Raw genomic sequence first — 25741 nt, 5'->3', positions numbered from 1 at the left:
TGGCACCATAGCTTTTGAACTCTATAACTTTCACAAAGACCAAATAATATACACCGATTTGGGTTATTTTTACCAATGATAGTTTCGGTATAAATTTTGGCCAAAATACAGGAAGAAAAACTACTAATTTGCAAAATTTTATAACAGAAACGAAGAAAAATGCATTTTTTTTTTTACAGAATTTTTGGTCTTTTTCTTTTATAGCGCAAAAAAATAAAGAACCCAGCGGTGATTAAATACCACCAAAAGAAAGCTCTATTTGTGTGAAAAAAAGGACAAAAATTTCATACAGGTACAGAGTTGCATGACTGAGTAATTGTCATTCAAAATGTGAGAGCACTGAAAGCTGAAAATTGGTCTGGTTATTAAGGGGGTTTAAGTGCCCAGTGGTCAATAAATCACCGGGACCAGATGGCTTGCACCCGAGGGTCCTTAGGGAACTCAGTCAAGTAATTGCCAGACCATTGTTCCTAATTTTTACTGACAATCTACTGACTGGAATGGTACCAGCTGATTAGAGTAAAGCCAATGTAACACCAATATTTAAAAATGGCCCAAAATACATCCCTGGGAATTACAGACCAGTTAGCCTAACATCAAAAGTATGTAAACTCTTGGAGGGGATGATAAGGGACTATATACAAGATTTTAGTAATGAGAACGGTATCATTAGCAGTAATCAGCATGGATTCATGAAGAATCGTTCTTCCCAAACCAATCTATTAACCTTCTACGAGGAGGTGAGTTGCCATCTAGATAAAGGAAGGCCCGTAGACGTGGTGTATCTGGATTTTGCAAAAGCATTTGACACAGTTCCCCATAAACGTTTACTGTACAAAATAAGGTCCGTTGGCATGGACCATAGGGTGAGTACATGGATTGAAAACTGGCTACAAGGGCAAGTTCAGAGGGTGGTGATAAATGGGGAGTACTCAGAATGGTCAGGGGTGGGTATTGGGGTTCCCCAGGGTTTTGTGTTGGGACCAATCCTATTTAATTTGTTCATAAACAACCTGGAGGATGGGGTAAACAGTTCAATCTCTGTATTTGTGGACGGTACTAAGCTAAGCAGGGCAATAACTTCTCTGCTGGATGTGGAAACCTTGCAAAAAGATCTGAACAAATTAATGGGGTGGGCAACTACATGGCAAATGATGTTCAACGTAGAAAAATGTAAAATAATGCATTTGGGTGGCAAAAATATGAATGCAATCTATACACTGGGGGGAGAACCTCTGGGGGAATCTAGGATGGAAAAGGACCTGGGGTTCCTAGTAGATGATAGGCTCAGCAATGGCATGCAATGCCAAGCTGCTGCTAACAAAGCAAACAGAATATTGGCATGCATTAAAAAGGGGATCAACTCCAGAGATAAATCGATAATTCTCACGCTCTACAAGACTCTGGTCCGGCAGCACCTAGAGTATGCTGTCCAGTTCTGGGCACCAGTCCTCAGGAAGGATGTACTGGAAATGGAGCGAGTACAAAGAAGGGCAACAAAGCTAATAAAGGGTCTGGAGGATATCAGTTATGAGGAAAGGTTGCGAGCACTGAACGTATTCTCTCCGGAGAAGAGACGCTTGAGAGGGCATATGATTTCGATATACAATTACCATACCGGTGACCCCACAATAGGGATAAAACTTTTTTGCAGAAGGGAGTTTAACAAGACTCATGGCCACTCATTAAAATTAGAAGAAAAGAGGTTTAACCTTAAACTACGTAGAGGGTTCTTTACTGTAATAGCGGCAAGGATGCAGAATGCCCTTCCACAGGCGGTGGTCTCAGCGGGGGGCATTCATAGTTTCAAGAAACTATTAGATAAGCACCTGAATGACCGCAACATACAGGGATATACAATGTAATACTGACATATAATCACACAAGGGTTGGACTTGATGGACTTGTGTCTTTTTTTCAACCTCACCTAATATGTAACTATGTCAACCCGCAAGTCCAATTATTTGTATAAGAAACTTGCATTTCATCTGTTTCATATGGCCATGTTCAATACATTTGTCAGCTATCAAAATTCACCCGAAAACATACCCATCACCTACCTCAAATATATTGAAAACATTGTCACTGCCCTTATTTACCAGCATGGACCCATCCCAGGAAGCATTCGCTCTGATAGTGAGTCGACTTCACGAGCAACATTTTCCCTATAACACTCCCCCCACAGAATTCGGAAGAAGATGCCAAAAGAGATGTCATGTATGTGCAAATGGAGGAGCTAGAAGAGATACAAGTAATTATTGTCCCCAATGTCCCTCCCAACCTGGTTTGTGTATCGGCTATTGCTTCAAAAATTATGTATGTTAAGTATGCATATACTGTGTTCAAGAAATAACCTGTCAATACGATAAGTTTGTGTAAAAAAAAAAAAAAAATTGTGCATTTTCCCAAGAATTGTGGAAAAAAATTACAACTTCAAAAAACTCACCATGCCTCTTACTAAATACCTTGGACTGTTTATTTTCCAAAAAGGGGTCATGTGGGGGGTATTTGTACTTTTCTTTATTGTTAGTGTCTCAAGAAATGAGATAGGCCTTCAGTACATCAGGTGTGATCAGATGTGATCAATTTTCAGTGATTTGCACCCCAACTTGTAGACTCTATAACTTTCACAAACTAAAAAATATCCACTAATTTGGGTTATTTTTACCAAAGATATGTAGCAGTATAAATGTTGGCCCAAATGTATGAAAAAAATGACTTATTTGCTAAATTTTACAATAGAAACTAAAAAAAAAGTTTTATTTTTTTCAAAATTTTGCTCATTTTTCGCTTATATCGCAAAAAATAAAAAACCCAGTAGTGATTAAATACCACCAAAAGAAAGCTCTAATTGTGAGAACAAAATGATAAAAATTTTGTTAGGATACAGTGTAGCATGACAGAGTAATTATTATTCAAAGTGTGAGAGCACTGAAAGCTGAAAATTGGTCTCGGCGGGAAGGTGTTTAAGTGCCCTGTATTGAAGTGGTTAAGGAAAGGATGTTATACAATAATATAATGTTCAATTTGGTGATGAAAGATATTCATATGTATTTGTATAACTGTTTTAAAAAATTAATAAAAGAAGATAAACTCAAGGACCAAATACACTAAAAAAACCCAAGCACCCGAAGGTTGGGACCTGCCCCTCCCTTCGAGGGCTGCCTTATGAAGACACTGGGGCCAAGCCTTTGAATGCGTACCCCCGTCTTCTCTTCCCACCCCCCATTTTTTTTCCTCTGACCAGTGGAATTTCAGAACTGCTGAACTTCCCCGTGGACTTGGTGTTTGTTTTGTCCTTTATTTTATCTTGTATTTTGATAAAAAAGAATAACATTAAAAAAAACAAAAAAAAAAGAGCTTATGTACTTTTCTGAGCGTAGAGTGTACAGTGTAGGGTGATTGAGCATACAAATAGGGACAAATAGGAACAATTAAATAGAATGTGAATCTGCGGGTTGGGCGTAGTAAGGTGTAGGAAAACAAGCAGAAAAATGCTCAAGTGTGAATGGGGGCTTCATGGGTAGAGGCAGGTGGCTGGAAATGTTTGGTACCTGCACACATTTCCCAGGAGTCACCAATTTGGGATCTTTCTCCTCGAATTCCTAGCTATTCTCTGGACTATTGCTATTTTTCTTTCAGTGGAATTAATAAGCTTATATAAGAACAATAAATTACAATTGCTTGAGGTGCAGGCATTGGCCTCCAAGCTCCTCCAGTTATAATGAAAACAATGCACCATGTACTAGAGCCTGAATGTCTTACATTGCTGATCCTCCCTTTCCGTGCAGGAGATTTTGGAAAAGCTAATATAACATCACATTTTAGGAACCTTACATTATCTGCATTTAAAAATAAATGTAATATGTTCAATTATAGCTTGATTTTCCTGCTTGGGAGCTGGGTTTTGGGTGAACAACCCCACCTTCAAAAATAAAAATAAATACAAAAAAATCATTGCTGCGTAGCCTTTACAGAAGGCCCCTCATGAGCTTTTTGGCGTAGGGAAATAAGATTAAATTAAATGAGTGCACTCTTGTGACCCACAAGAGAAGTATGGCCAAAAAAGCTTATACCATACTTCTCTTAACCGCTTCCAGACCGCCCCACGTACATTTACTGCAGCAGGGTGGCCAGGGTGCGCAAAATCACGATCCCTTTTTTTCCTCCAGTGAATCCACTCCCCCCAGTTAGAAACACCTCCCAGGGAATACATTCAACCCCTTGACGGCCCCCTAGTGTTAACCCCTTCCCTGCCAGTGTCATTTATACAGGTGATCAGTGCATTTTTTTTAGCACTGATCCCTGTATTGGTGTTACTGATCCACAAAAAGTGTCACTTCGTGTCAGATTTGTCCGCCACAATGTCGCATCCTGCTAAAAATCGCAGATGGCCGCCATTACCAGTAAAAAAATAAATAAATAAAAGTCCCTAAATCTAGCCCGTAGTTTGTAGATGCTATAACTTTTGCGCAAACCAATCAATATACGCTTATTGGGATTTTTTTTTTTTTTTTACAAAAATATGTAGCAAAATATATATTGGCCTAAATTGATGAAGAAATGTGTTTACTTTTTTTGGATATGTATTAAAAGCAGAAAGTAATGTTTTTATTTTCATAATTGTCAGTCTTTTTTTGTTTATAGCGCAAAAAATAAAAACCACAGAGCTGATCAAATACCACCAAAAGAAAGCTCTATTTGTAGGAAAAAAAAGGACATCAATTTTATTTGGGTACAGCATCACACAACCGTGCAATTGTCAGTTAAATCGACACAGTGCCATATCGCAAAAAATGGCTTGGTCAGGAAGTGGGTAAAACCTTCTGGGGCTGAAGTGGTTAAGCAAGGCAGAAATGACTCCGTCCTTTAAGACCTGGAGTTCAACATTCATGCCACTAAAGCTAGTGAATAAGAAGCAAGATGGAATAAAGGGTCATGGGACAGCATATATGGTCTGTTGGGAGGAGGTCAGGGGTCATCCCTAAATATTCTGAGCATGTCTGTATATCAGGTTCCTCCGAGCCAGTAAGATGCCATGAGAACCACCAGTTTATTCTGTTGCTCTTTTTTATGGAGCAGATGAGGTAGAATTTGCCATGGAGGGAAGGCATAGATTAGCCTGAACTGAGACCAGGGGATTACCAAGTCATCCAATGCTGGTGCTAGAGTATCCTTTGTCCTGCCACAAGGTAGCTTGTTGTTGAAACTGGAGACCAGGCTATCCAGTTCTGGGGTCCCTGGGTGTCAGAGTGAATGGCCTATTACCCTAGGTCCAAACGGTGGTGGCCAAGGTAATCTGCCTTCCAGTAGTCCACAGTGAGTCTCTGTCCATGAGATGATCTGGCTTGCATCCTTTAAGTCAGTATGATTTCTGGTATCCCCTTGGTGGTTGATGTAGGCCACAGTCATGGCATTGTCTGATTGCACCCGGATTGGGTGTCCTTGCAAAGGGCAGAAGTGTGGTCCAGGGTTGTAGAGCCATCCTTTTTTCTCAGACCTCCAAGAAGTTGATTGGGAGCTTGTTTTCTATTGATGACCAAGTTCCCTGTATTGTGCAGGAAGGTGGTTGCTGTAAATGCCCAGTTAAAACATGGTCCTGGAATACAGAAGTTACAGCAATGGTTGCTTGCACAGCTGGGCCTGCAAGTGTAAAGAAAGCCTTAAAGAGCATCTCAAACTTGCCATCTGCAGAATCTTTAAATACAGGAACATCGTCAATTGATACAGTGAGATTCTTGTTTAAGATTGAGAGGGTAGGATCAACTACTAGAACTGACCACTTTTTAGTGAACTCTTTTTCGACTGGATGGAGCTTGACAATGATTTTTGGAGTGAAATTTTTTTTTTTATGGATCGACCCAATAGTCATACATTTCCCATTTTATTTGTTCTTGAATGGAAAATTACTTTTTAGATTCAGCAGGTTGCTTTGTACCCAAGTCAAGTGTGACAATGCCGGGGCTTTTGCACAGCAAAAGTGAACATATTAACACTGGTAAACATATTGCATAAAGCTGCAAAATCAGGTGTATAGGTGTCTGGGGGTGAGAAATCTACCACAGCCTCCTCTAACACTGCCTTGAGGTTCTCTTCATTTTTTTTATATGTTCACCTCTTCTAGGCTGGGCATTTCGGGATCTGGCTCAGGTAGAACTGGAGAAGGAGCCTGGTAATTTGAAGCCTTGGACAGTGATGGCTGCATTAAAGCTGTCAGTTGTCCTAAAAATTGTGACATAGTTGCAGAATAATCTGCTTTAGTTACATGCCTGAAATGGAATACGAGTTGGATGCAGAGATCAGTGTTAAAATTGAGTCCTGTTCCAGTGCAAAGGAAGGATTGTCACTCTAAGGAGTGTTGTGTGATCCATTGCAGAGCTAATGTTTTCCTGAACATTTGCTGTGGCTCCCTTTCACCTGGTTTTTGCCATAGCTATGGATGAGGGTATTCCCATGTGGTGTACTCATCTAGTAGGGTGCAAAATATAGGGTTAGTATGTCTGACGAGGAGTGCGCAGCAGCCCTCGTGCAGACCATCCTGTAGCGAAGTCCTCATGGCAAAAAGGAGCATGAGGGCTTAAGGCAGAAGTGGCGGTAAAGTGTACGACCTGTGGTGTGATGTAAAACCTGGTCATCCACAATAGACTAAGCTCTGAGTGGTTACGTTTTAGTGCCAAGTTTGAAAATGTTACACTGTAAAGTGAATACATTCCAAACATAGCCCCAGTATTTACAGTAACCTCAAAGACATGTGACCCAGACTTCACCTGTCATGGTGGGCATACCCCTGAAGGGGTCTGAAGGGAGTTCCATAAGGATGGACCATGGCCCTGGACCTGAACCTATAAAGCAACCTGTGGCTCATAAGGTAGTGAAACTAACCAAGATTTCTCCATAAGGGAGAAGGTCCATCACCAACACTAGAAAAAACTCAGAGTGTGATATGGTTATAAAGGAGGCAGGGGGCGTGTCCTAAAAAGCCTTGCAGTGTCCAGTTACCTGAAGGTATGAGCCTATAACCCATGGTCTATGAATACTCGGCATGTGTCTTGTACTGTACGATTAAGTGTATGTACCCTACACTTGGTTATTGTGTAAAGGGCATTTATGTGCTTTCACACTGGAACTTAAATCCAACTAACCTAGCAACTTCAATGTGTATCAGTACTTCCAGATTGACATTGATATGAGAACCATACTGGACTTTTCTACAGCCCTACTAGCATCTGTTAAACTGCTTGGCACCAATGAAACAGAATCCTACAATGGCTAAACAAACAGGTTGTCACTGTTTCCCACAGTACCTTCCAATATGTCTGTGAATGAATGAAATCGGATTCCCAGTGTAGCATGTACAGATGTTTTGGGAAAAGTTCAGAGGTGATTGATTCATGGCCAAAATTCTGTGAAAGCCTGCCCTGTGCCAACTACACAAACTAGCATCAATAAACAACTTTTTTTTTTTAAATCAGCAAAGCGTAGCTAACCTAATTGGTCTCGCACTTTATAATTGACAGTATTTTTATAAAAAAGACAACTTATATAATTTTACTTAATAAAAGCATATCATCAACCATTGGGCAAATAGGGCGATTTAAGTTAACTGTAAAGTATTGCAGCCTGATTATTATAACTACAGTAATGGAGACTTCCATCTGATTTCATTAGACTGGTGAGATCATCTCAGATCCTCCACTTAACCGGATCTCATGGACTGATTTCGAACCATAAAAGGTAGAGATTAATGAAAAATTATATTTTTGCTTTATTGTGATGTGTTAGCAATTTATTCATATAGACGTGTAAAGCTACTGAAAGCTATCTTTCAAGATAGAAATAAGGGAAGCACTCGCTAATGGTTTGTAACCTGTAGCCAGAAAATATGACTATATAATACCAGAGAAATCTGACACTTTAGCAGCACACCGGAAATGTGATTTTTGACTGGTAGAAGGCAAAGAAGCAGTGAAATCTAGTCACTAGAATAGCATCAGATTAACCTGTAAGTGTGATCTGGTGATAGACGTGCTAGGTAACGTGTTATATTTCAGATACTTTGACATCTGGGGGCTGTGTGCTCGGTAAGCTTGACATTTCTGCTCTAACCGTTAGACACAAGTAAAGCCAAAATTAGGTCCTGTCCTCTCTTAACCTCCCTGGCGGTTTTCCCGAGTGTGGCTCGGGGTTAAAATTCAGTACCATTAGCGGTAACCCCGAGCCACACTCGGGATCGCATTGCAGGATCCTGGGGCGGCGTTACTTACCTTGTCCCCGGGATCCTGCGATGTCACCCGCAGTGTCCGAGGGCTCCATCCTCCTCCGAAGCCTCTCCGTGCCAGGCTCCGTTCCCTGCGAGCAGCGCGACGCACGGGGGCAGAGCCTGGCGGCAAATTCAAAAAAAAGTAAAAATCATAACACATACAGTACTGTAATCTTACAGATTACAGTACTGTATGAAATGATTTCACATCCCTTTTGTCCCCAGTGCTTTGGCCCATGCCCTGCATGCAGTTTTACATGATATACACTGTTCTTTCTGCCTGGAAACTGGAGATTATCCATAGCAACCAAAAAGTGTCCCTTTACGTCAAAAGTGGCTTTAGACCAGCTAGAAAACAGTGATAGTAAATTAGAACACTTGCAGAATTGAGCGATAGTGAATTGTGGGGAAATTTATTTTATTACTATTTTTTTAAATTTTTTTTAATTATTTATTTTTATTTATTATATTATAATTTATGTTTTTGTGTTTCAAACTTTATCATACCCGGGATATCTACTAGACTCTGGTTTGGACAGATTTAAGTGTGTTATTGTTAGGATTTACAGACCTACAATATAAAACGCCAAATTTCCATGCAAAATAATGGTACCGCTTTCAGCACCTAAAATCCGAAATAATCATACCGCCAGTGAGGTTAAAGAGGAACTGCAAGTCTGCTCACATAATTTGTAATAAAAACATCTTTGCCATTCTGAATCTTCCCTCCAACCACTTTCCATATTATTTTATATATACTGTGATTCTGTACTTGCCAAATTATACTGCAGAACTCTCCCTCCACTAAGTCTGGCTGCAGTCATTTTAACTGTGGGCAGCTGAAGCTGCTGCTTGTTCACTTTCTGGATTTACACAGACACACAGAAGCACACCTCCAGCTCTGCAGCTTTTCATTGGCCCTCTTATGACTCATCCCCCCTCCCTTCCTGGCAAACTCTCATGAGAGTGAGAGAGAGCTGTGCATGATGTCATAAGCCTAGGCCAATGACCAGACAAGAAAGGAAGTAAGCTATATAAGGTATTTACTGGCAGAAAAAAATGTTTTACTATCCAAAGTTAAAACAACGGCAGAATATTTGATAGATGGAAAGTTGAAAAAAATGACTGAAGAGTCGCTTTAAGCATTTAAAATATGAGCTATAGCTTCTGCTGCAAGGCAGAAGTGTGGTTCAGGGTTGTAGAGCCAGACCACCAGACAAAATATAGTCCATTATCGGAGAATGGCATTCTATCCAAATTCAATATATGATTTAATGGGGGGGGGGGGTCGGGGTTAAAATAGGTATGGTATAATTATTGTATTATGTAACTAAGCTATGGATTGTTTCATCCTACACTTGTTTTCCTTTAGTCCCCATTAACACCTGAGAGTTTTGTAGCTCAAAGCTTCAAAATACTCCACATCCAAAATCCCATGGTTTTGTGCCTGGTCAGACCTGAGGGTAATATCACTTGAAGCTTGAATAAGTATGAGCTTCTTTCAAGCTACAAGCTTCTATTGCTTTCAGCCACAATAGTCTTCAATGGGAGCACCTGAAAAACTAGTGCATATATTTTCTCCTCTAGTTTTACCAATTTCCATTGGCTAAAAATAATAATAAAAAAAAAATTCTAAAGCCTCAGACGCCTACAAAAAAGCCTTTACAAAAGCTTGTAAAACAATCAAAAATGCTCATCTCAAGTATGAATGCAGCATTGAAAAGTGTACTGTCTAAATATGTCATATCCCTTCTGTATATAACCTTGTTCAGATCTGTAAAAGTGGTGTATGCTAAACAGCCTACTTGGTAGAAAGGTGCAGGTCCTATTGAAAATAAAGGGTGCCAGTCAAGGGTAGCAAACTTGTGCCTATGGCTTCTTCCACTAAACATGTTGGAATCTCTTTCACAGACCCTACAGTTGTGCTCATAAGTTTACATACCCTGGCAGAATTTATGATTTCTTGGCCATTTTTCAGAGAATATGAATGATAACACAAAAACATTACTTTCACTCATGGTTAGTGTTTGGCTGAAGAAATTTATTATCGATCAACTGTGTTTACTCTTTTTAAATCATAATGGCAACAAAAACTACCCAAATGACCCTGATCAAAAGTTTATATACCCTGTTGATTTTGGCCTGATAACATGCACACAAGTTGACACAAAGGGGTTTGAATGGCTATTAATAGGTAAGCATCCTCACTTGTGATCTGTTTGCTTGTAATTAGTGTGTGTGTATAAAAGGTCAATGAGTTTTTGGACGCCTGCTGACAGACCCTTGCATCTTCTATCCAGTGCTGCACTGACGTTTTTGTATTCTGAGTCATGGGGAAAGCACGTGGTGTAGCTTTTTCAAGATGCTCAATAAGGAGGCACATGAAGAAAGATGGGCTGCATGGTCGAGTTGCCAGAAGAAATCCATTACTACGCAAATGCCACAAAGTATCCTGCTTACAATATGCCAAACAGCACAGAGACAAGCCTCAAACCTTCTGGCACAAATTTGTAGTGATGAGACCAAAATTGAGCTTTTTGGCCACAACCAGAAACGATCCATTTGGAGAGGAGTCAAGAAGGCCTATGATGAAAGGTACACTACTCCTGTGAAACACGGAGGTGGATCGCTGATGTTTTGGGGATGTGTGAGATACAAAAGGCACAGGAAATTTGGTCAAAATTGGTGGCAAGATGAATATAGTATGTTATCAAAAAATACTGGAGGAACATTTGCATTCATCAGCCAGGAAGCTGCACATGGGACATACTTGGACATTCCAACATGACAAGGATCCAAAACACAAGGCCAAGTCGACCTGTCATTGGCTACAGCAGAATAAAGTGAAGGTTCTGGAGTGGCCATCTCAGTCACCTGACGTTAAATATCATTGAGCCACCCTTGGGAGATCTCAAACGTGCAGTTCATGCATGACAGCCCAAAGATTTACAGGAACTGGAAGCTTTTTGCCAAAAGGAATCTGCAGCATTACCATCTGAGAAGATAAAGAGCCTCATCTACAAATACCGCAAAAGACTTCAAGTTGTCATTGATGTTAAAAGGGGCAATACACGGTATTAAGATCTGGGGTATGTAAACTTTTGATCAGGGTCATTTGGCTAGTTTCTGTTGTCATTAGGATTTAAAAAGAGTAAACACGGTTGATCGATAATGAATGGCTTCAGCCAAACACTAACCATGAGTGAAAGAAAAGTTTTGTGTTATCATTCATATTCTCTGAAAAATGCCCAAGAAATCATAAATTTTGCCAGGGTATGTAAACTTATGAGCACAACTGTATTTAGCTCCAATGAAACTGAACAAATTCTCATCTTAGAATTCCCTTCATGCCTTAAATGGAATAATGCTTTTAGAGAATTACTACCACTAGTTGTGGGCTATATATTGTAGATAACAAAATTATGGACATAGTACATGCAGAGTAAAACAGCAGAAATGTTGGACTAAATAGCTGAACACCCTTCTTACTTTTGACCCTTGATACTGTATATCCTTCTCAAATTTACAGAAGACAAATTTTTAGTGCCTACTTCCAGGTCTTTAAGACTATACTATGTCGAAAGTCTGTTGGATAATTTAGACTGCATGACTCGTTCTGTAATATGTTTAAGCCTATGAAATTTGTGCTGTGCTGCCAGCTACATGATGTGGCTGCCATACAGTTTATTCTTTTTTTTTTGCACTCAAAAACTTTTTTTTTAATCTATTGTTTTATTGGCATGCATATAAAACAGAGCACATAAGCAAATAATGCACACTTATTTATTTTTTATTTCAGTTACTTATATAGTGCCCTCAATTTATGCAGCACTTTACACATATATGTTGTGCATTCACAACAGTCCCTGCCTTTAAAGAGTTTACAATCTAAGTCCCTAGCTCACATTCATACATACACATACTAGGGCCAATTTGGACAGGAGCCAATTAACCTACCAGCATGTCTTTGGAGTGTGGGAGGAAGCCGGAGTACCCAAATGAAACCCACTAATGCACAAGGAGAACATGCAAACTCCAGGCAGGTAGTATCGTGGTTGGGATTTGAACAACCCCAGTTCTGCTAGATGAAGGTGCTAACCACTTAGCCACTGTGCTGCCCCACACTTCTCTATATTGTAGCGCTACCCCCCCAGAGGAGTCGCTTAAATTAGTGCTGTCTGTTACTCTGCCTCTCAACCCCAATAACAGTCTCAGCCCCCTATGGCACACCTGGCAATAATGTAAACAATAAACAATGAGAAACACACATGTTATTAGACACAGAAATTGTCTTTACTGCAATATTTCTGTGGAAAAATAACAAACATTAACAGAATATATTTAAGTAACCAACTGGAGAGCAATAACTGAGATTAAGAGCAAGATAGCTCAATACTATATTCAGGCTGCTTTCAGGAGATTCCAAACCTGAGAATGTCCCCAAGAGCAGAGGCACACTTAAATCGCAAATAAATCACAGTATCACACCACTTTATATCTGATTGGTTACCTCTACTCAAATTTGGCTCTATTAATCCAGGCAGGAGGAGAACAGAAAATGGACCTTCTTTATATCAGACTTCTCTCTTCTGTCTCCTGACACCATAGGCCAAACTACAAACACTGTATTCAAATCAATACTTAATGACTTAGCTTCCCAGATAAACTGTCCTGCACACCCACTGCATATACAGAGCCCTGATTATGTGTGTGGGGGCCCATATGGCACTAGTAGCTTCAGTCCCTTTGAAGAAAGATGAGGCTTTGTATCTTCAGCTAGCCGCTTTCGTTGGTGCCCCTGAATAGCAGGGCCAAACAACACAACCGGCCCTTCTTCCTAGAACAGGCTGGCTCTTGTAGTTCCGATTCCATAGAAAGCTATGGGGCCGTTTTAGATGGTAACTACATATCCCAGAATCCTTTGCAGCTGCTACTTGCGAAAGTCCTTCTGATTTGCTCCTGTAGTTGCACCAGTCATTAGCTCTCCTCCTCCTGCTAATAGGGACACAGGAGAGGATGCAGAGTGAGCAGCCTTGTGTGTCTGTGTGAGGAGAAAAAAGGGAGGGGGCAAACATCCCCCTCAGAAAAAACAGGCACTTTTGCCCTCACAGAAGAATCTTGGCCAACTTGGCCAGGCAGCGAGATATGCAGGGCACCCGCTACAATAATATCTTCAAAATGCTTTATTGATTGCTCACCAAACATGCTATAACATTATAATATTTACATGGAGCCCCCCTTCCTCCTGTATGGCTAAAACAATTCCACTCTTCTGGAAGGGTTTCCCACAAGATTCGGGATGGTGTCTGTGGCAATGTGAGCTTATTCAGCCAAAAGAGTTGAGAAGTTAGGTTACCAATGTAATAGTTCACCCATCAGCATTCCAGTTCATCCTAAGGGCTCATGCACACTGCACCTCAAAGAAGCTGCTCCTACAGGCTTTTGAGCTTTTTTTGAGCTCTCATTTTTTTTCTGCCTGGAAACTCCCCTCCATGTTAGCCAATGTGTCCATGCACACTATGGCGTTTTCAGGAGTTTACAGGCAGAAAAAAAGACAAAACACCAAATTTGCATTTTTTGAAAGGAGTTTTTGAGCAGAAAAGACACCAAAGCACCAAAGATCACATTAAAAAGCATGAAAAGGCACAAAAAAGTGTGAAAACACACAAAAAAATTGAAAAATGAGCTGGGGGGAGGTTTTGTGAAAAAAATGCATATGCTCAAAAACACGCAATAAAAATATGCGAAAGAGCACAAAAAGGCACAAGTTTCTTCAAGCTTTTGGGGCTGGCTCACACCACAAAACTGCACTCCAGATCTGTTCCTGATGAGTTTCTGGATGTGCATTTTTGATGCATTTCCAGATGCCTTTTTCTTCTTTTCCCACTGTACTGGGGTTCGGTGCATTTTTTAAGTGTTCCAGTGCATTCCGGGGCATTTATGCATTTTACTGTACAGTCCTGTGCAGGAAAATGCAGCATGTTCTATTTTTTTTTTTCTAGAACTGAAATGGCCTGGAACTGACTGCACTGGTGTGAACCTCTGCCATTGAAAACCATGTAATCTACTTTCCATGTGTTTTTAATGTAGAAAAAAAATGCACTGGACTGCATGTGGTGTGAACTGGCCCTAAGGCGGATGAATAAAAGCTCAAATGCCTGTAAAAGCAGGTTTGTTTGTTTTTTGAGCTGCAGTGTGCATGAGCCCCAACAGGTTTAAAATGGTTGAGGCTACTCAAGTTCCTCCACTCTAGGCTTAGGTTCTTATGGACCTGCCTTTCTGCACAGGGGTAAAGTCATACTGGAAAAGAAAAGGCTCTCCCTAACTGTTAATGAAGTTGGAAGGGCACAACGGTGTAAAACGTCTTTAAAAGCTGTAGACATAAAAGAGGTCTTCACTCAAAACACCTAAACTCAGTACATTGAAAGGGTGTTCACTTAATTTTAGCCATACAATGTATAATGGTAACATATCTTGCTTCAGTCATATCCTTAGTTAGAAGAACTGTGCAAGTCTTCTACTTATCTGCAAAACCTCAATACAAGTTGTATTGTAACTGTAATGTCTGCCTTCATTTTGTAAACTGTGGGCGCTATATAAATCCTGTATTACAATAATAATGAGATTAAGATTATAACTGAAGAACAACACTTTATTTGCTGATTTGTAAGAAAGTTCTGTTATTTCATTTTTATAATGCACTTATTTAGGTGTTTACAGCTTCTTAGAGTGTCCTTAAAACTACAGGTTTCAGCCAATTCATTCACTACTTTCTACTTAAAGTGATTGTAAAGGCTTGTTTAAAAAAATAAAAAAAATAACAATCGTGTTAAACTTACCTCCTCTGTGCAGTTGCTTTTGCACAGAGCAGCCCAGATCCTCCTCTTCTCTGGTCCCTCTTTGCTGCTCCTAGCCCCTCCCTCCTTTGAGTGTCCCTCAGCCAGAAGCTTGCTACAGGGGGCACCCAAGCCGAGTCAGAGCTCTGTGTATCCATTCAGACACGGAGCCCGACCTGGCCCTGACCCTCTCTTCCCTGATTTTGATTGACAGCCACGGGAGCCAATGGCGCAGCTGCTCTGTCTCAGCCAATCAGGAGGAGTGTCCTGGATGGCTGAGGGGATTGTGGGCATCGCTGGAGAGAGAAGGGGTCCAGGTAGGTAATTAGGGGGGTGCTGCTACACATAGGTTTTTTTTTTATCTTAATGCATTCTATGCCTTTACAACACCTTTAAGGAATTTGCTGAAACCTGCTTCACTACAGGTACCTATTATGCTATTGCTAAATTGTCTTGAGATATGCACACAAGTAAAAAAATATACTTACACAAAACAGGTGACAGACACAGCAAAATAACATACTTGTTGACATATCTTTGACTGAAATCTCAGCTTATGATGCAAGTCACTATCATCACCTCAGGCCACAAAACCTAGATAAAATCACAGGCTAGCTAGAACCAGCAGCACACTAGAAAGTATAATTGTAGGACCACACTCTATAATGTAAAATACCTCAGCCTGATGGAATGATATGGTAGACATCAAAGCTATTGCTCTGCAAAATGCAGCATTCTAAAAAATACTTTGCAATTTCTAAAGATGCTGATGGAAAAAAAGATACAGGTATGGCATACTGTATATTTTCTTAAAACCAATTATCCAGAAATTTCTAAAGTCAAGAAAAGCACAAATAATTGCTGCTTTTAAGTAAAAATGTTCAACACTTCAAACTGTATAGCACTGCTGAGGAATTCATTTTTAAACATAACAGAGGCACGGAAATCACAGCTTCTCTGCCCTTATTTTAGCTGGCAGTAGGGAGTCTACATATAAACAAAGCAAAAACTACTGTAAGCTGTTAGAAACTGATAATAAACTTCAGTTTCAATGACCTTTCAAAGTATATGATTCCACAATACTTGTAGCCACAGAGGTCAACAAGGACTTGTTTTAAAGCTCAATTATGGTTTGTTAGGAATATATAAATCCATGGTCAGAACACGGGTACTTTAACCACTGTCTGGGGAAAGTCTTACATTTTTCACACACGTTTACAGTAAGGGAAAAAAGTATTTGATCCCCTGCTGATTTTGTACGTTTGCCCACTGACAAAGAAATTATCAATCTATCATTTTATTATGGGTTTATTTTAACAGGGAGAGACAGAATAACAACAAAAAAATCCAGAAAAACACATTTCAAAAAAGTTATAAATTGATTTGCATTTTAATGAGTGAAATAAGTATTTGACTCCTTTACAAAACATGACTTGGTACTTGGTGGCAAAACCCTTGCTGGCAATCACAGAGGTCAGATGTTTCTTGTAGTTGGCCACCAGGTTTGCACACATCTCAGGAGGGATTTTGTCCCACTACTCTTTGCAGATCCTCTCCAAGTCATTAAGGCTTTGAGGCTGTTGTTTGGTAACTCTGACCTTCAGCTACCTCCACATATTTTCTATGGAATTAAGGTCTGGAGACTGGCTAGGCCAGTGCTTCTTCTTGAGCCACTCCTTTGTTGCATTGGCAATGTGTTTTGGGTCATTGTCATGCTGGAATACCCTTCCACGACCCATTTTCAATGCCCTGGCTGAGGGAAGGAGGTTCTCACCTAAGATGTGACGGTACATGGCCCTGTCCATTGCCCCTTTGATGCGATGAAGTTGTCCTGTCACCTTAGCAGAACCCCCCCCCCCCCCCCAAAGCATAATGGTTCCACCTCCATGTTTGACGGTGGGGATGGTGTTCTTGGGGTCATAGGCAGCATTCCTCCTCCTTCAAACTCGGCTAGTTGAGTTGATGCCAAAGAGCTTGATTTTGGTCTCATCTGACCACAACACTTTCACCCAGTTCTCCACTGAATCATTCAGATGTTCATTAGCAAACTTCAGACATGCCTGTATATGTGCTTTCTTTAGCAGGGTGACCTGCCAGCACTGCAGGTTTTCATTCCTTCACAGCGTAGTGTGTAACCAATTGTTTTCTTGGTGACTATGGTCCCAGCTGCCTTGAGATCACTGACAAGATTATACCGTGTATTTCTGCGCTGTTTCCTCACCGTTCTCAAGATCACTGAAACTCCATGAGGTGAGATCTTGCATGGAGCCCCAGACCGAGGGAGATCGACAGTTATTTTGTGTTTCTTCTATTTGAGAATAATCGCACCAACTGTTGTCACCCTCTCACCAAGCTCCTTGGCGATGGTCTTGTAGCCCATTCCAGCCTTCTGTAGGTCTACAATCTTGACCCTGACATCCTTGGACAGCTCTTTGGTCTTGGCCATGGTGGAGAGATTGGAAACTGATTGATTGCTTTTGTGGACAGATGTCTTTTATACAGGTAACAAGCTGAGATTAGGAGCACTCCCTTTAAGAGAGTGCTCCTAATCTCAGCTCGTTACCAGTTTAGAAGACACCTGGGAGCCAGAAATCTTGCTGATTAATAGGGGATCAAATACTCATTTCACTCATTAAAATGCAAATCAATTTATAACTTTTTTTGAAATGTGTTTTTCTGGATATTTTTGTTATTCTGTCTCTCAATGTTAAAATAAACCTACCATTAAAATTATAGACTGATCATTTCTTCGTCAGTGAGCAAATATACAAAATTAGCAGGGGATCGAATACTTTTTCCCATCACTGTAAATCAGCATTTTTTGCTAGAAAATTACTTTATGTCACATGATACTAGCGCAGCCATTTATCAAACACAAACTTGCAGGAAAAAATATACTAAAATGAATTTTAGCGCACACTAACACAATACCCAAATTTTGGTAAAATATAAAAGATAAGGTTGCTTCAAGTAAATAGATACCAAAGACTCAAAATTGAGCATGCTTGTGAAATGGCGACAAACTAAGGTACCTAAAATTGTCATAGGTGATGCTTTAAAAGCCTTCACAGGTTATCAGTGTAGAGTTAATCATGAACGATGGCTCTTGATTTATTGCTTGCACTTAGACGTTCGCGGCAATAAATCACATCTTTGGTGCAATCACTGTTTTCATGTGTGTGTGGTTCCTATGCATGTGCTTGCATTTGCATGTCTGTGGGTTGGGGGTGGGATGGGCAGGGGTGCTTTTACATTTTTTAAAAATTATTTTATTACTTTTTTTTTACACTTAGCTGATTTTTTTTCTTAAAAAGACAGGATGTCCCCTTCTATATAACCCTTCCCATACTGGGAAGGTTCTTTTATAGCAAGCCATACCCCACAACAAGGGGAGGAACCTCGGTGTCCCATGAGGTACTCCAAGAAAAGGATTTTACTGCAAGTCAAAAATTCAGCTTTCCTTATCATACATCATGGGACACAGACCAGCCTTATTATTTCTTATTAACAGGCATGTCTCAAAGCACTGCCCATGAGAGAAGAAAGACATAGCAACAGCCACACAGCAGCCTGCAAAACACTGTAACCAAAAGTCGCGTCCTCAGCGGCTCTCAATTCCACTTTCAAATCTTGGTATAAAGTATGAACCAAAGACCAGGTTGTGGCCTTGCAGCTCTAAGCCCCTGAAATTTAACAACCCAGGAGGTACCCACACTCCAGGTAAAATGAGCCATGACCATAAAAGGTGGAGCCTTTCATTTCAAACCATAAGCTTGCGAGATAAGCTGATGGAGCCAACTAGAAATAGTAGACTTGGTAGCTGTGTGACCCTTTTTCAGCCATTCGGTAAGGAAAAATGGAGAGTCTGATTGCCTAACTGTGGCTGTTAGCTTCAGATATATCTTGATAAAGCAAATCACATCCAAAGTGTGGAAAGTCTTGTCTCCTGGAGACTGAGGCCTAGACAAAAAGAAGGAAAAAACAATATCCTTGTGCAATGTGGGAAGCTCCTCTGAATAAGGACTAGCAAGTCCATAATCTGACCATTGTTTGTACTAAAAGCTAGATGCATATCCACTCCCGTCTGGAGAAAGGCCAAGATAGATCCCTCAACATATCGTACTCCTTGAAGAGTTTCATAATCATTCCTGGCTTTCATAATCGTGAGAATAATGTATCAGATATTCTGTCCTTCAGGATTCTGGCTTCAAAAGCCATGCCGTTAAAGCAGGCAACCATAAAGAAGGATGGAAAATCAGACCCTACGAGAGGATATAGGCTCTTGAAGAGCCCAAGGATTATCCACTGACATTTTCTTGATGTCGGAAATTCCATATTTTCCTGGCCCGGGCCAGAGCAATCAGAACTACAAATATTCCCTCTACCCAATTTGTGCAGAGTAGACGTGGAAGAAGCAGCAATGGAGGGAAGACGTAAATGAGGGAGCTTAAACAACAATGTGCTGCGAGGTATCCAATCAATATTTCTCAATAAATCTCAATCAACTGCACAACTCAGAGGACTGCTGACTCGAAAATAATGAGACTTGTTGAAAGCTTGATAAGTAAGCTGGGAATTTTTGTTTGATTTTTTTGAAATGCATTGCCCTTTCATGTGCTCCTCGCTGCAAAGGCCAGTTATAGGTTTGAGTGGTTGCCATTTGTTTGTACTGTTGGTAATTGTTGAGGGGAAGCACTGGATACCTTTGCTGTCATTGTGTAATTGCTGGCTATGCAGTGTGTCCCTGTACCAATAAGAAGTGGTGGGCTTCCTCCAGGCATACCTGCCCTTAACCTAACCATTATTATACAAACTTATTGGCCACTTTATTAGGTACACCTGCTCAATTGCTTGGTAACACAAATTGCTAATCAACTAATAACATGGCACCAACTCAATGCATTTAGGTATCTAAATGTAGTGAAGACGACTTACTGAAGTTCAAACCGAGCATCAGAATGGGGAAGAAAGGGGATTTAAGGGACTTTGAACGTGGCATGGTTGTCGGTGGAGTATTTCAGAAACTGCTGATCTACTGGGATTTCCACACACAACCATCTCTAAAGTTTACTGAGAATGGTCTGAAAAAGAGAAAATATCCAGTGAGTGGCAGTTTTGTGGACGAAAATGCCTAGTTGATGTCAGAGGAGAATGGGCAGACTGGTTCCAGAGGACAGAAAGGTAACAGTATCTCAAATAACCACTTGTTACAACTAAGGTATGCAGAATGCCATCTCTGGATGCACAACACATCGAACCTTGAAGCAGAGGGGTAACAGCAGAAGAAGACCACACCGTGTGCCACTCCTGTCAGCTAAGAACAGGAAACATAGGCTACAATTCGCACAGGCTCACCAAAATTAGACAAGAAAAAGATTGAAAAAACATTGCCTGGTCTTACGAGTCTCGATTTCAGCTGCACCTTTTAGATGGTAGGGTCAGAATTTGGCGTAAACATAAAAGCATGGATCCATCCTGCCTTGTAACAATGGTTCAGGCTGGTGGTGGTGGTGTAATGGTGTGGGGGATATTTTCTTGGCACACTTTGGGCCCCTTAATACCAATTGAGCATCGTTTAAACACCATGGCCTACCTGACTATATTGTTGCTGACCATGTCCATCCCTTTAGAACTACAGTGTACCTATCTTCTGATGCTACTTCCAGCAGGATAATGCACCATGTCACAAAGCTCAAATCATCTCACCACTGGTTTTGTGAACATGAACCATCCCCAACACCTTGTATCTCCAGGATGCAGACGCCTTACATGGTAATGAAGGACCAGTCCAGCAGGTAAAAGGGATTGTGTAATACAGGAAAAATGCCATAATAGGACAGTTTGCCCTTAAAGTAACAGTGTAGGGCCGAAACAACTAATCGATTAATCGACAACTAATCAATTATGAAAATAGTTGTCAACTATTTTCATAATCGATTAATCGGCCAGCCTATTAGTTGGCCTGCATACAGAATGCATTATTTGTTTACATATCAGCAAATACAGCTCAGCACACCGTCCATACATGTGAGTAAGTGCATGAGAACATGTGAATGTGTGAGGAGCAATCCCTCATGGGACATGTAGTCCTGGGCAGGAAGCGAGTGGTTCTAAAGGCAGAAGTTTTTGTTTACCTTGTTATAGGGGGCACTCTATACTATAATTTGCAGCTTGCTATTGGGGCACTGTGAAGCCAGGAGGAGGACCCCAGAAAAGGAGAATTAGGGCTGCTCTGTGCAAACCACTGCACGGAGCAGGTAAGTATAACATGTTTGTTGTTTAAAAAAAAAAGTCACTTTAAAGACTCTCTGCAGGGAAGATCAGCATCTGAACCCAATGAAGGTGGAGGCTGAGAGACTAGAGATAATAGAAGGCATTACAAGTACATTTAAAGTAAACTTTTACCAGTATTGTGCATTATATTTAAAATGATCATATCCATGAAAAAAAAAAGTCTCAGCTTTTAGTACTGCTTTAATATAAAAGATTTATATCTCCCTTACACCCTTCATGTCTGACCCCTAGTTAAAATGCCCATATATCCTACTTCTGGGTATATTTATTATATATATGATATAAGTAATATATATTATTACTTTCACTGTTTCACAGTATAAATGAACCCCTTATAGTAGCGATTATTTGCTCTTATTGTGCTATAAAGGACTAGTTTTCGTTTTTTTAACTCCATTATGACAGGTGATACAAAAAAAATGCATGCTGCTGCTACTAAACGTCTTAGGCCTGGTTTACACCTATGCGTTTTTTGGTGCTTTTTGCAGAAACGCACTACAGTTCATTTTACATGGTTTCCTATGGGACACGTTTCCATATTATCCGATTAATCGAAACAATAATAAACCAACTAATCGATTATGAAAATAATCGTTAGTTGCAGCCATATAACAGTGTTCATTTTTTAACAAACATAGTAGGACTTCATATTTCTATTTATAAGCTGTGAAACAGAGAGAGCCTCCAGTAAATCCTTTGTTTACTTCATGCTACAGAAGTCTCCTGTAGTGACAAAGTGATGGGTCTCCTGTAATCTCTATTGCCTGAGATTTATATCATAATTAGTGCTAAGGGGTATAGTGTAATCAATACTTATCAGTGTCTGAGGACAGCCACTACAATTGCAACTCTGAGGCTCTCCAACTGGTATTGCAACACTCATACAATCCACAAATTTGGTCACTACATTTATAGTTTTGTTTACATATTTTTAGGCGGATTCTGAGGATCAAAGCTTGAATGTACATTCTGACTGTTACAGTCACAATACTATCAGCATTCAGTTATGGGTAAGACCTTGTTCATATGGACATGTGCATTTTTTGGAAGGGCACGCAAGTTCCTGCTGGCACAAAAATGCATCCATTTAGATGTGGTAAGACAAGTTTATACGCTTTTATATCTGTTGCGTTTAAACCTGCTAAACACTAAACACAATGGATGTTAACATCCATTGTGTTTAGTGTTTAGCAGGTTTAAGCATGTTTGCATGTATACATGCTAATCAGCTAATAGAAATGTAGAATCTGTGAGGCCACAGATGCATCCCTTCTTTGTTTTGTTTTTTATGCTGCTAAACACAGCACCAGATAACTGCTCCAATGCACCTGTCTGGATGTCCCAATTAATTTTAATTAAGATGCATGCAGAACTAGACCCTGCACGTACCTGTATGCAGCTTTTTTACATCCAAGGTAAGTGAAGACTAACTGGTGTTAATTTGTCAGATGCCCTTTGCTATATGTGAATTGTGGCTTGAATTTACCATTATCTGAGCAGTTGCTATTGAATACTAAAAGAAAAATTGCCTACATGAAATCTAACATTTAAGCTGAATAGGAGTGATGTGATAGGGTGTACATAACACTATTGAAAGTGAAGCTCTAGCCAAAATGATTTTTCAAAGTTAAAAAAAAATGGGGAAAGGCTAGGTCCTGTACCTGATTTCCACTGCTGTTTGTAACCTTGCGAGAGAGACTTACCCTTATGTTTGCAACACTCAGGGCATTTGTTTTAGTGAACTTCTTGTTTCCCCTAAGAGCTGAGACAATTTAACAGGCTCCCTAGTGGATTTTCCACGCAGCAAGCAGGAATTTTAGCTAAATAAAGTCCCTCCATAAAGAAAAACAGGCAGCAACAAACCACATCCTACTCTATTCAAAATAAAAAAATGCTAGTGCTTCACCTTAAACGAACTAAAATAAGAATTCCTTTTTTGTAAACCTGTGAAACTGACTATCGACATCAACAGGGCACATGTAATCTAGCAGAATTTTGCTTTAGTGCATGAACCACTGATATAGTCTATTGCAGTCAATGCTACAGCATTGAGTAAGGCTGGCCAGACAAAGGTCTTGTAAGTACTAAATAAATATTAGTGCGTAGCAAGATTCTGGCAGCACTTCTACTTACACAGAAGGAGTGACCTTCCCGTCCACACACACAGGGAAGGTTCCCATACACAAACAGGAAAGGGAGCAGAGGAAGGAAGCCGAGCCTGTTCTCTGTGAGGACAACATTGGACAAAGCAAATGGTTTCATTCAATACTGATGGGCAGGTTCATAAAAAACAGGTTTCAGCCCAAGGGCCAACCACTATGTACAAAATGATATCTCCAGGATGCAAACGCCTTACATGGTAATAAAGGACCAGTCAGCGAGTAAAAGAGATTGTGTAATACAGGAAAAATGCCATAATAGGACAGTTTGCCCTTAAAGTAACAGTGTTCATTTTTAAACAAATATAGTTAGTAGGACTTCATATTTCTATTTATAAGCTGTGAAGCAGAGAGAGCCTCCAGTAAATACGTTGTTTACTTCATGCTACAGAAGTCTCCTGTAGTGACAAAGTGATGGGTCTGCTGTAATCTCTATTGTCTGCCTGAGATTGCATGCTAAGGAATAACCATTTTAAATTAACTGCAGTGGATTTATTTGGCATAAAGCAGCTTGATCAGAGTGTACAATAGAAGTGATTACCCCATTCAGCCCAAGTGCCAATACCTTAGCTAGGAGTTTAATGTCCCTCTGTAAAAGCGAAATGGGTCTATAGGAGCCCAGGTCTACTGGTACCAGATTTTAGAAAGAGAATGATATTGGCCTTAGATATAGAAGAGGGCAATGTTTCCTGTTCCCTTGCAGCATTAAAGACCTGCAGCAGTCATGGCAGTAACACCTCAGCATATTGCTTGTATATTTTTATGGGGAGACCATCTTCCCCAGGCGCTTTATAGTTAGGAAATGCAGCAACTGCCATTTGCAGTTCTTCTAAGATTAGCGGGGAGTCGAGCTCCCTTCTCTCTATCAAGATAAGCGTGGGAAACGATACACCATTCAGATACCTCTCCAGTTCTGAGGAGGAATACCCAGAAGTGGGGAGATATAGGTTCTCATAAAACAGTGCCAACTCGTGTAACACCAGGTCCTACAGTGGCCCATGCACTACCCCTTCTTAAAAAATGGCTGTTACGAAAATAACCTTTTTTTCTCCGCTGAAGATGATAGCAGGTGCTCATAAGCAGATTGAGCAGATTGTCAAGTCTCCCTGGCATATTATTCTTTAAAGAGGATAAGGAGCATTTATTGGCAACAAGTCAATCAATGACTGCAAAGACTAACCAAAAACTCTGCAACTTTGCCAAAATCAGAAAGTCCATTCACCATTTAACTTTCTATGTATCTACTACAGCCAGATTCCAAACGGCACTCACATGCAGTGGGTGGGTCTGATTCCTGAATCTGTGGTGTGACAGCTCCTTTCTCGCTGCTAAATGTATCACCTATGAGATGCAACCCTTTTTAAAAAAAGTTAGTAACAAATCGAGTATCTTGGCTACTCAGTACTCACACATTGATATACCAGGCTCTCTCTACTTAAGACAGCAAGGAAACCACAGTGGGTTTGTTTGAGAATACCGCGCTTGCAAAACTGCAAACAGATAAGCAAAAAAGGGTTCCCAGATTACTATCAAATGGGTGCTATGTCTGGATTAAACACTGAAGTACTGAGCAGGTAGGCTGTGTTCCCTTTATGTATACCAAGGTTTAATTTTTTCTTAAGACTGCTTTAATTTGTATTAAATTAGTATACGATTAGAGGAGACAATCAGTAGTCAATTGCTTATTCCTGCAGCTGTGGGAAAGGCAACATCTATTGCAGCTCTTGAAAAGGTTATACATATTATACAATTTTATTTCTGTGGGAGCCATTGCTACATCAAAGGAGAATCTCTATAAAGTGAACATTATTTATTTGTTTCTTTTATCCTAGCGGTTACTTTATCCAATAGAAAAATTATATTGTGTTACTCATAAAGGTATTGGAGAGCCTACAGGTAACCCAAGTAGCTCGGCTCTCTCAGCCTATCCTGGACATAAAAAATATGGGTAGATTGAATGAGAGATACTGAGACAAGTATGGTTGCTGTTTTGGATACACCCATATTTGTGCTCTTACTTCCTTTATTTTTGTTATTTTCCATTTTATTCCTTTCATAATTTTTATTTATTTACACTCTTTAGAAGTTACATTTTTGAGAATGCCCGGGTCTTTTGTGAGGTATCTACATATTTTCTTTTTGCATCTCTTTCTCTTCATTTCTCCTCTCCACTTTCTTGTCTACTCTCTTTC

General features: G+C 40.1%; 1 protein-coding gene across 3 annotated transcripts in view; it reads right to left on the bottom strand.

Annotated features, from left to right (window-relative positions):
- The window catches only part of ATG7 (autophagy related 7), a gene marked incomplete at its 5' end in the record, with an annotated part of 381295 nt that overhangs the window by 262258 nt on the left and 93296 nt on the right, over positions 1-25741 (bottom strand). The window contains 1 exon segment of one of the 3 annotated variants that reach the window (XM_073592364.1): positions 4800-5643. Coding sequence (XP_073448465.1) covers positions 5614-5643 — 30 coding nt within the window. 3 annotated transcript variants of the gene reach the window in all.

The sequence above is a fragment of the Aquarana catesbeiana genome, linkage group LG07 (genome assembly GCF_042186555.1).
Source record: "Aquarana catesbeiana isolate 2022-GZ linkage group LG07, ASM4218655v1, whole genome shotgun sequence".
NCBI lineage: Eukaryota > Metazoa > Chordata > Amphibia > Anura > Ranidae > Aquarana > Aquarana catesbeiana.
Note: the sequence above shows the minus strand (reverse complement) of the source record. Positions and strands in the feature narration are given on the sequence as shown.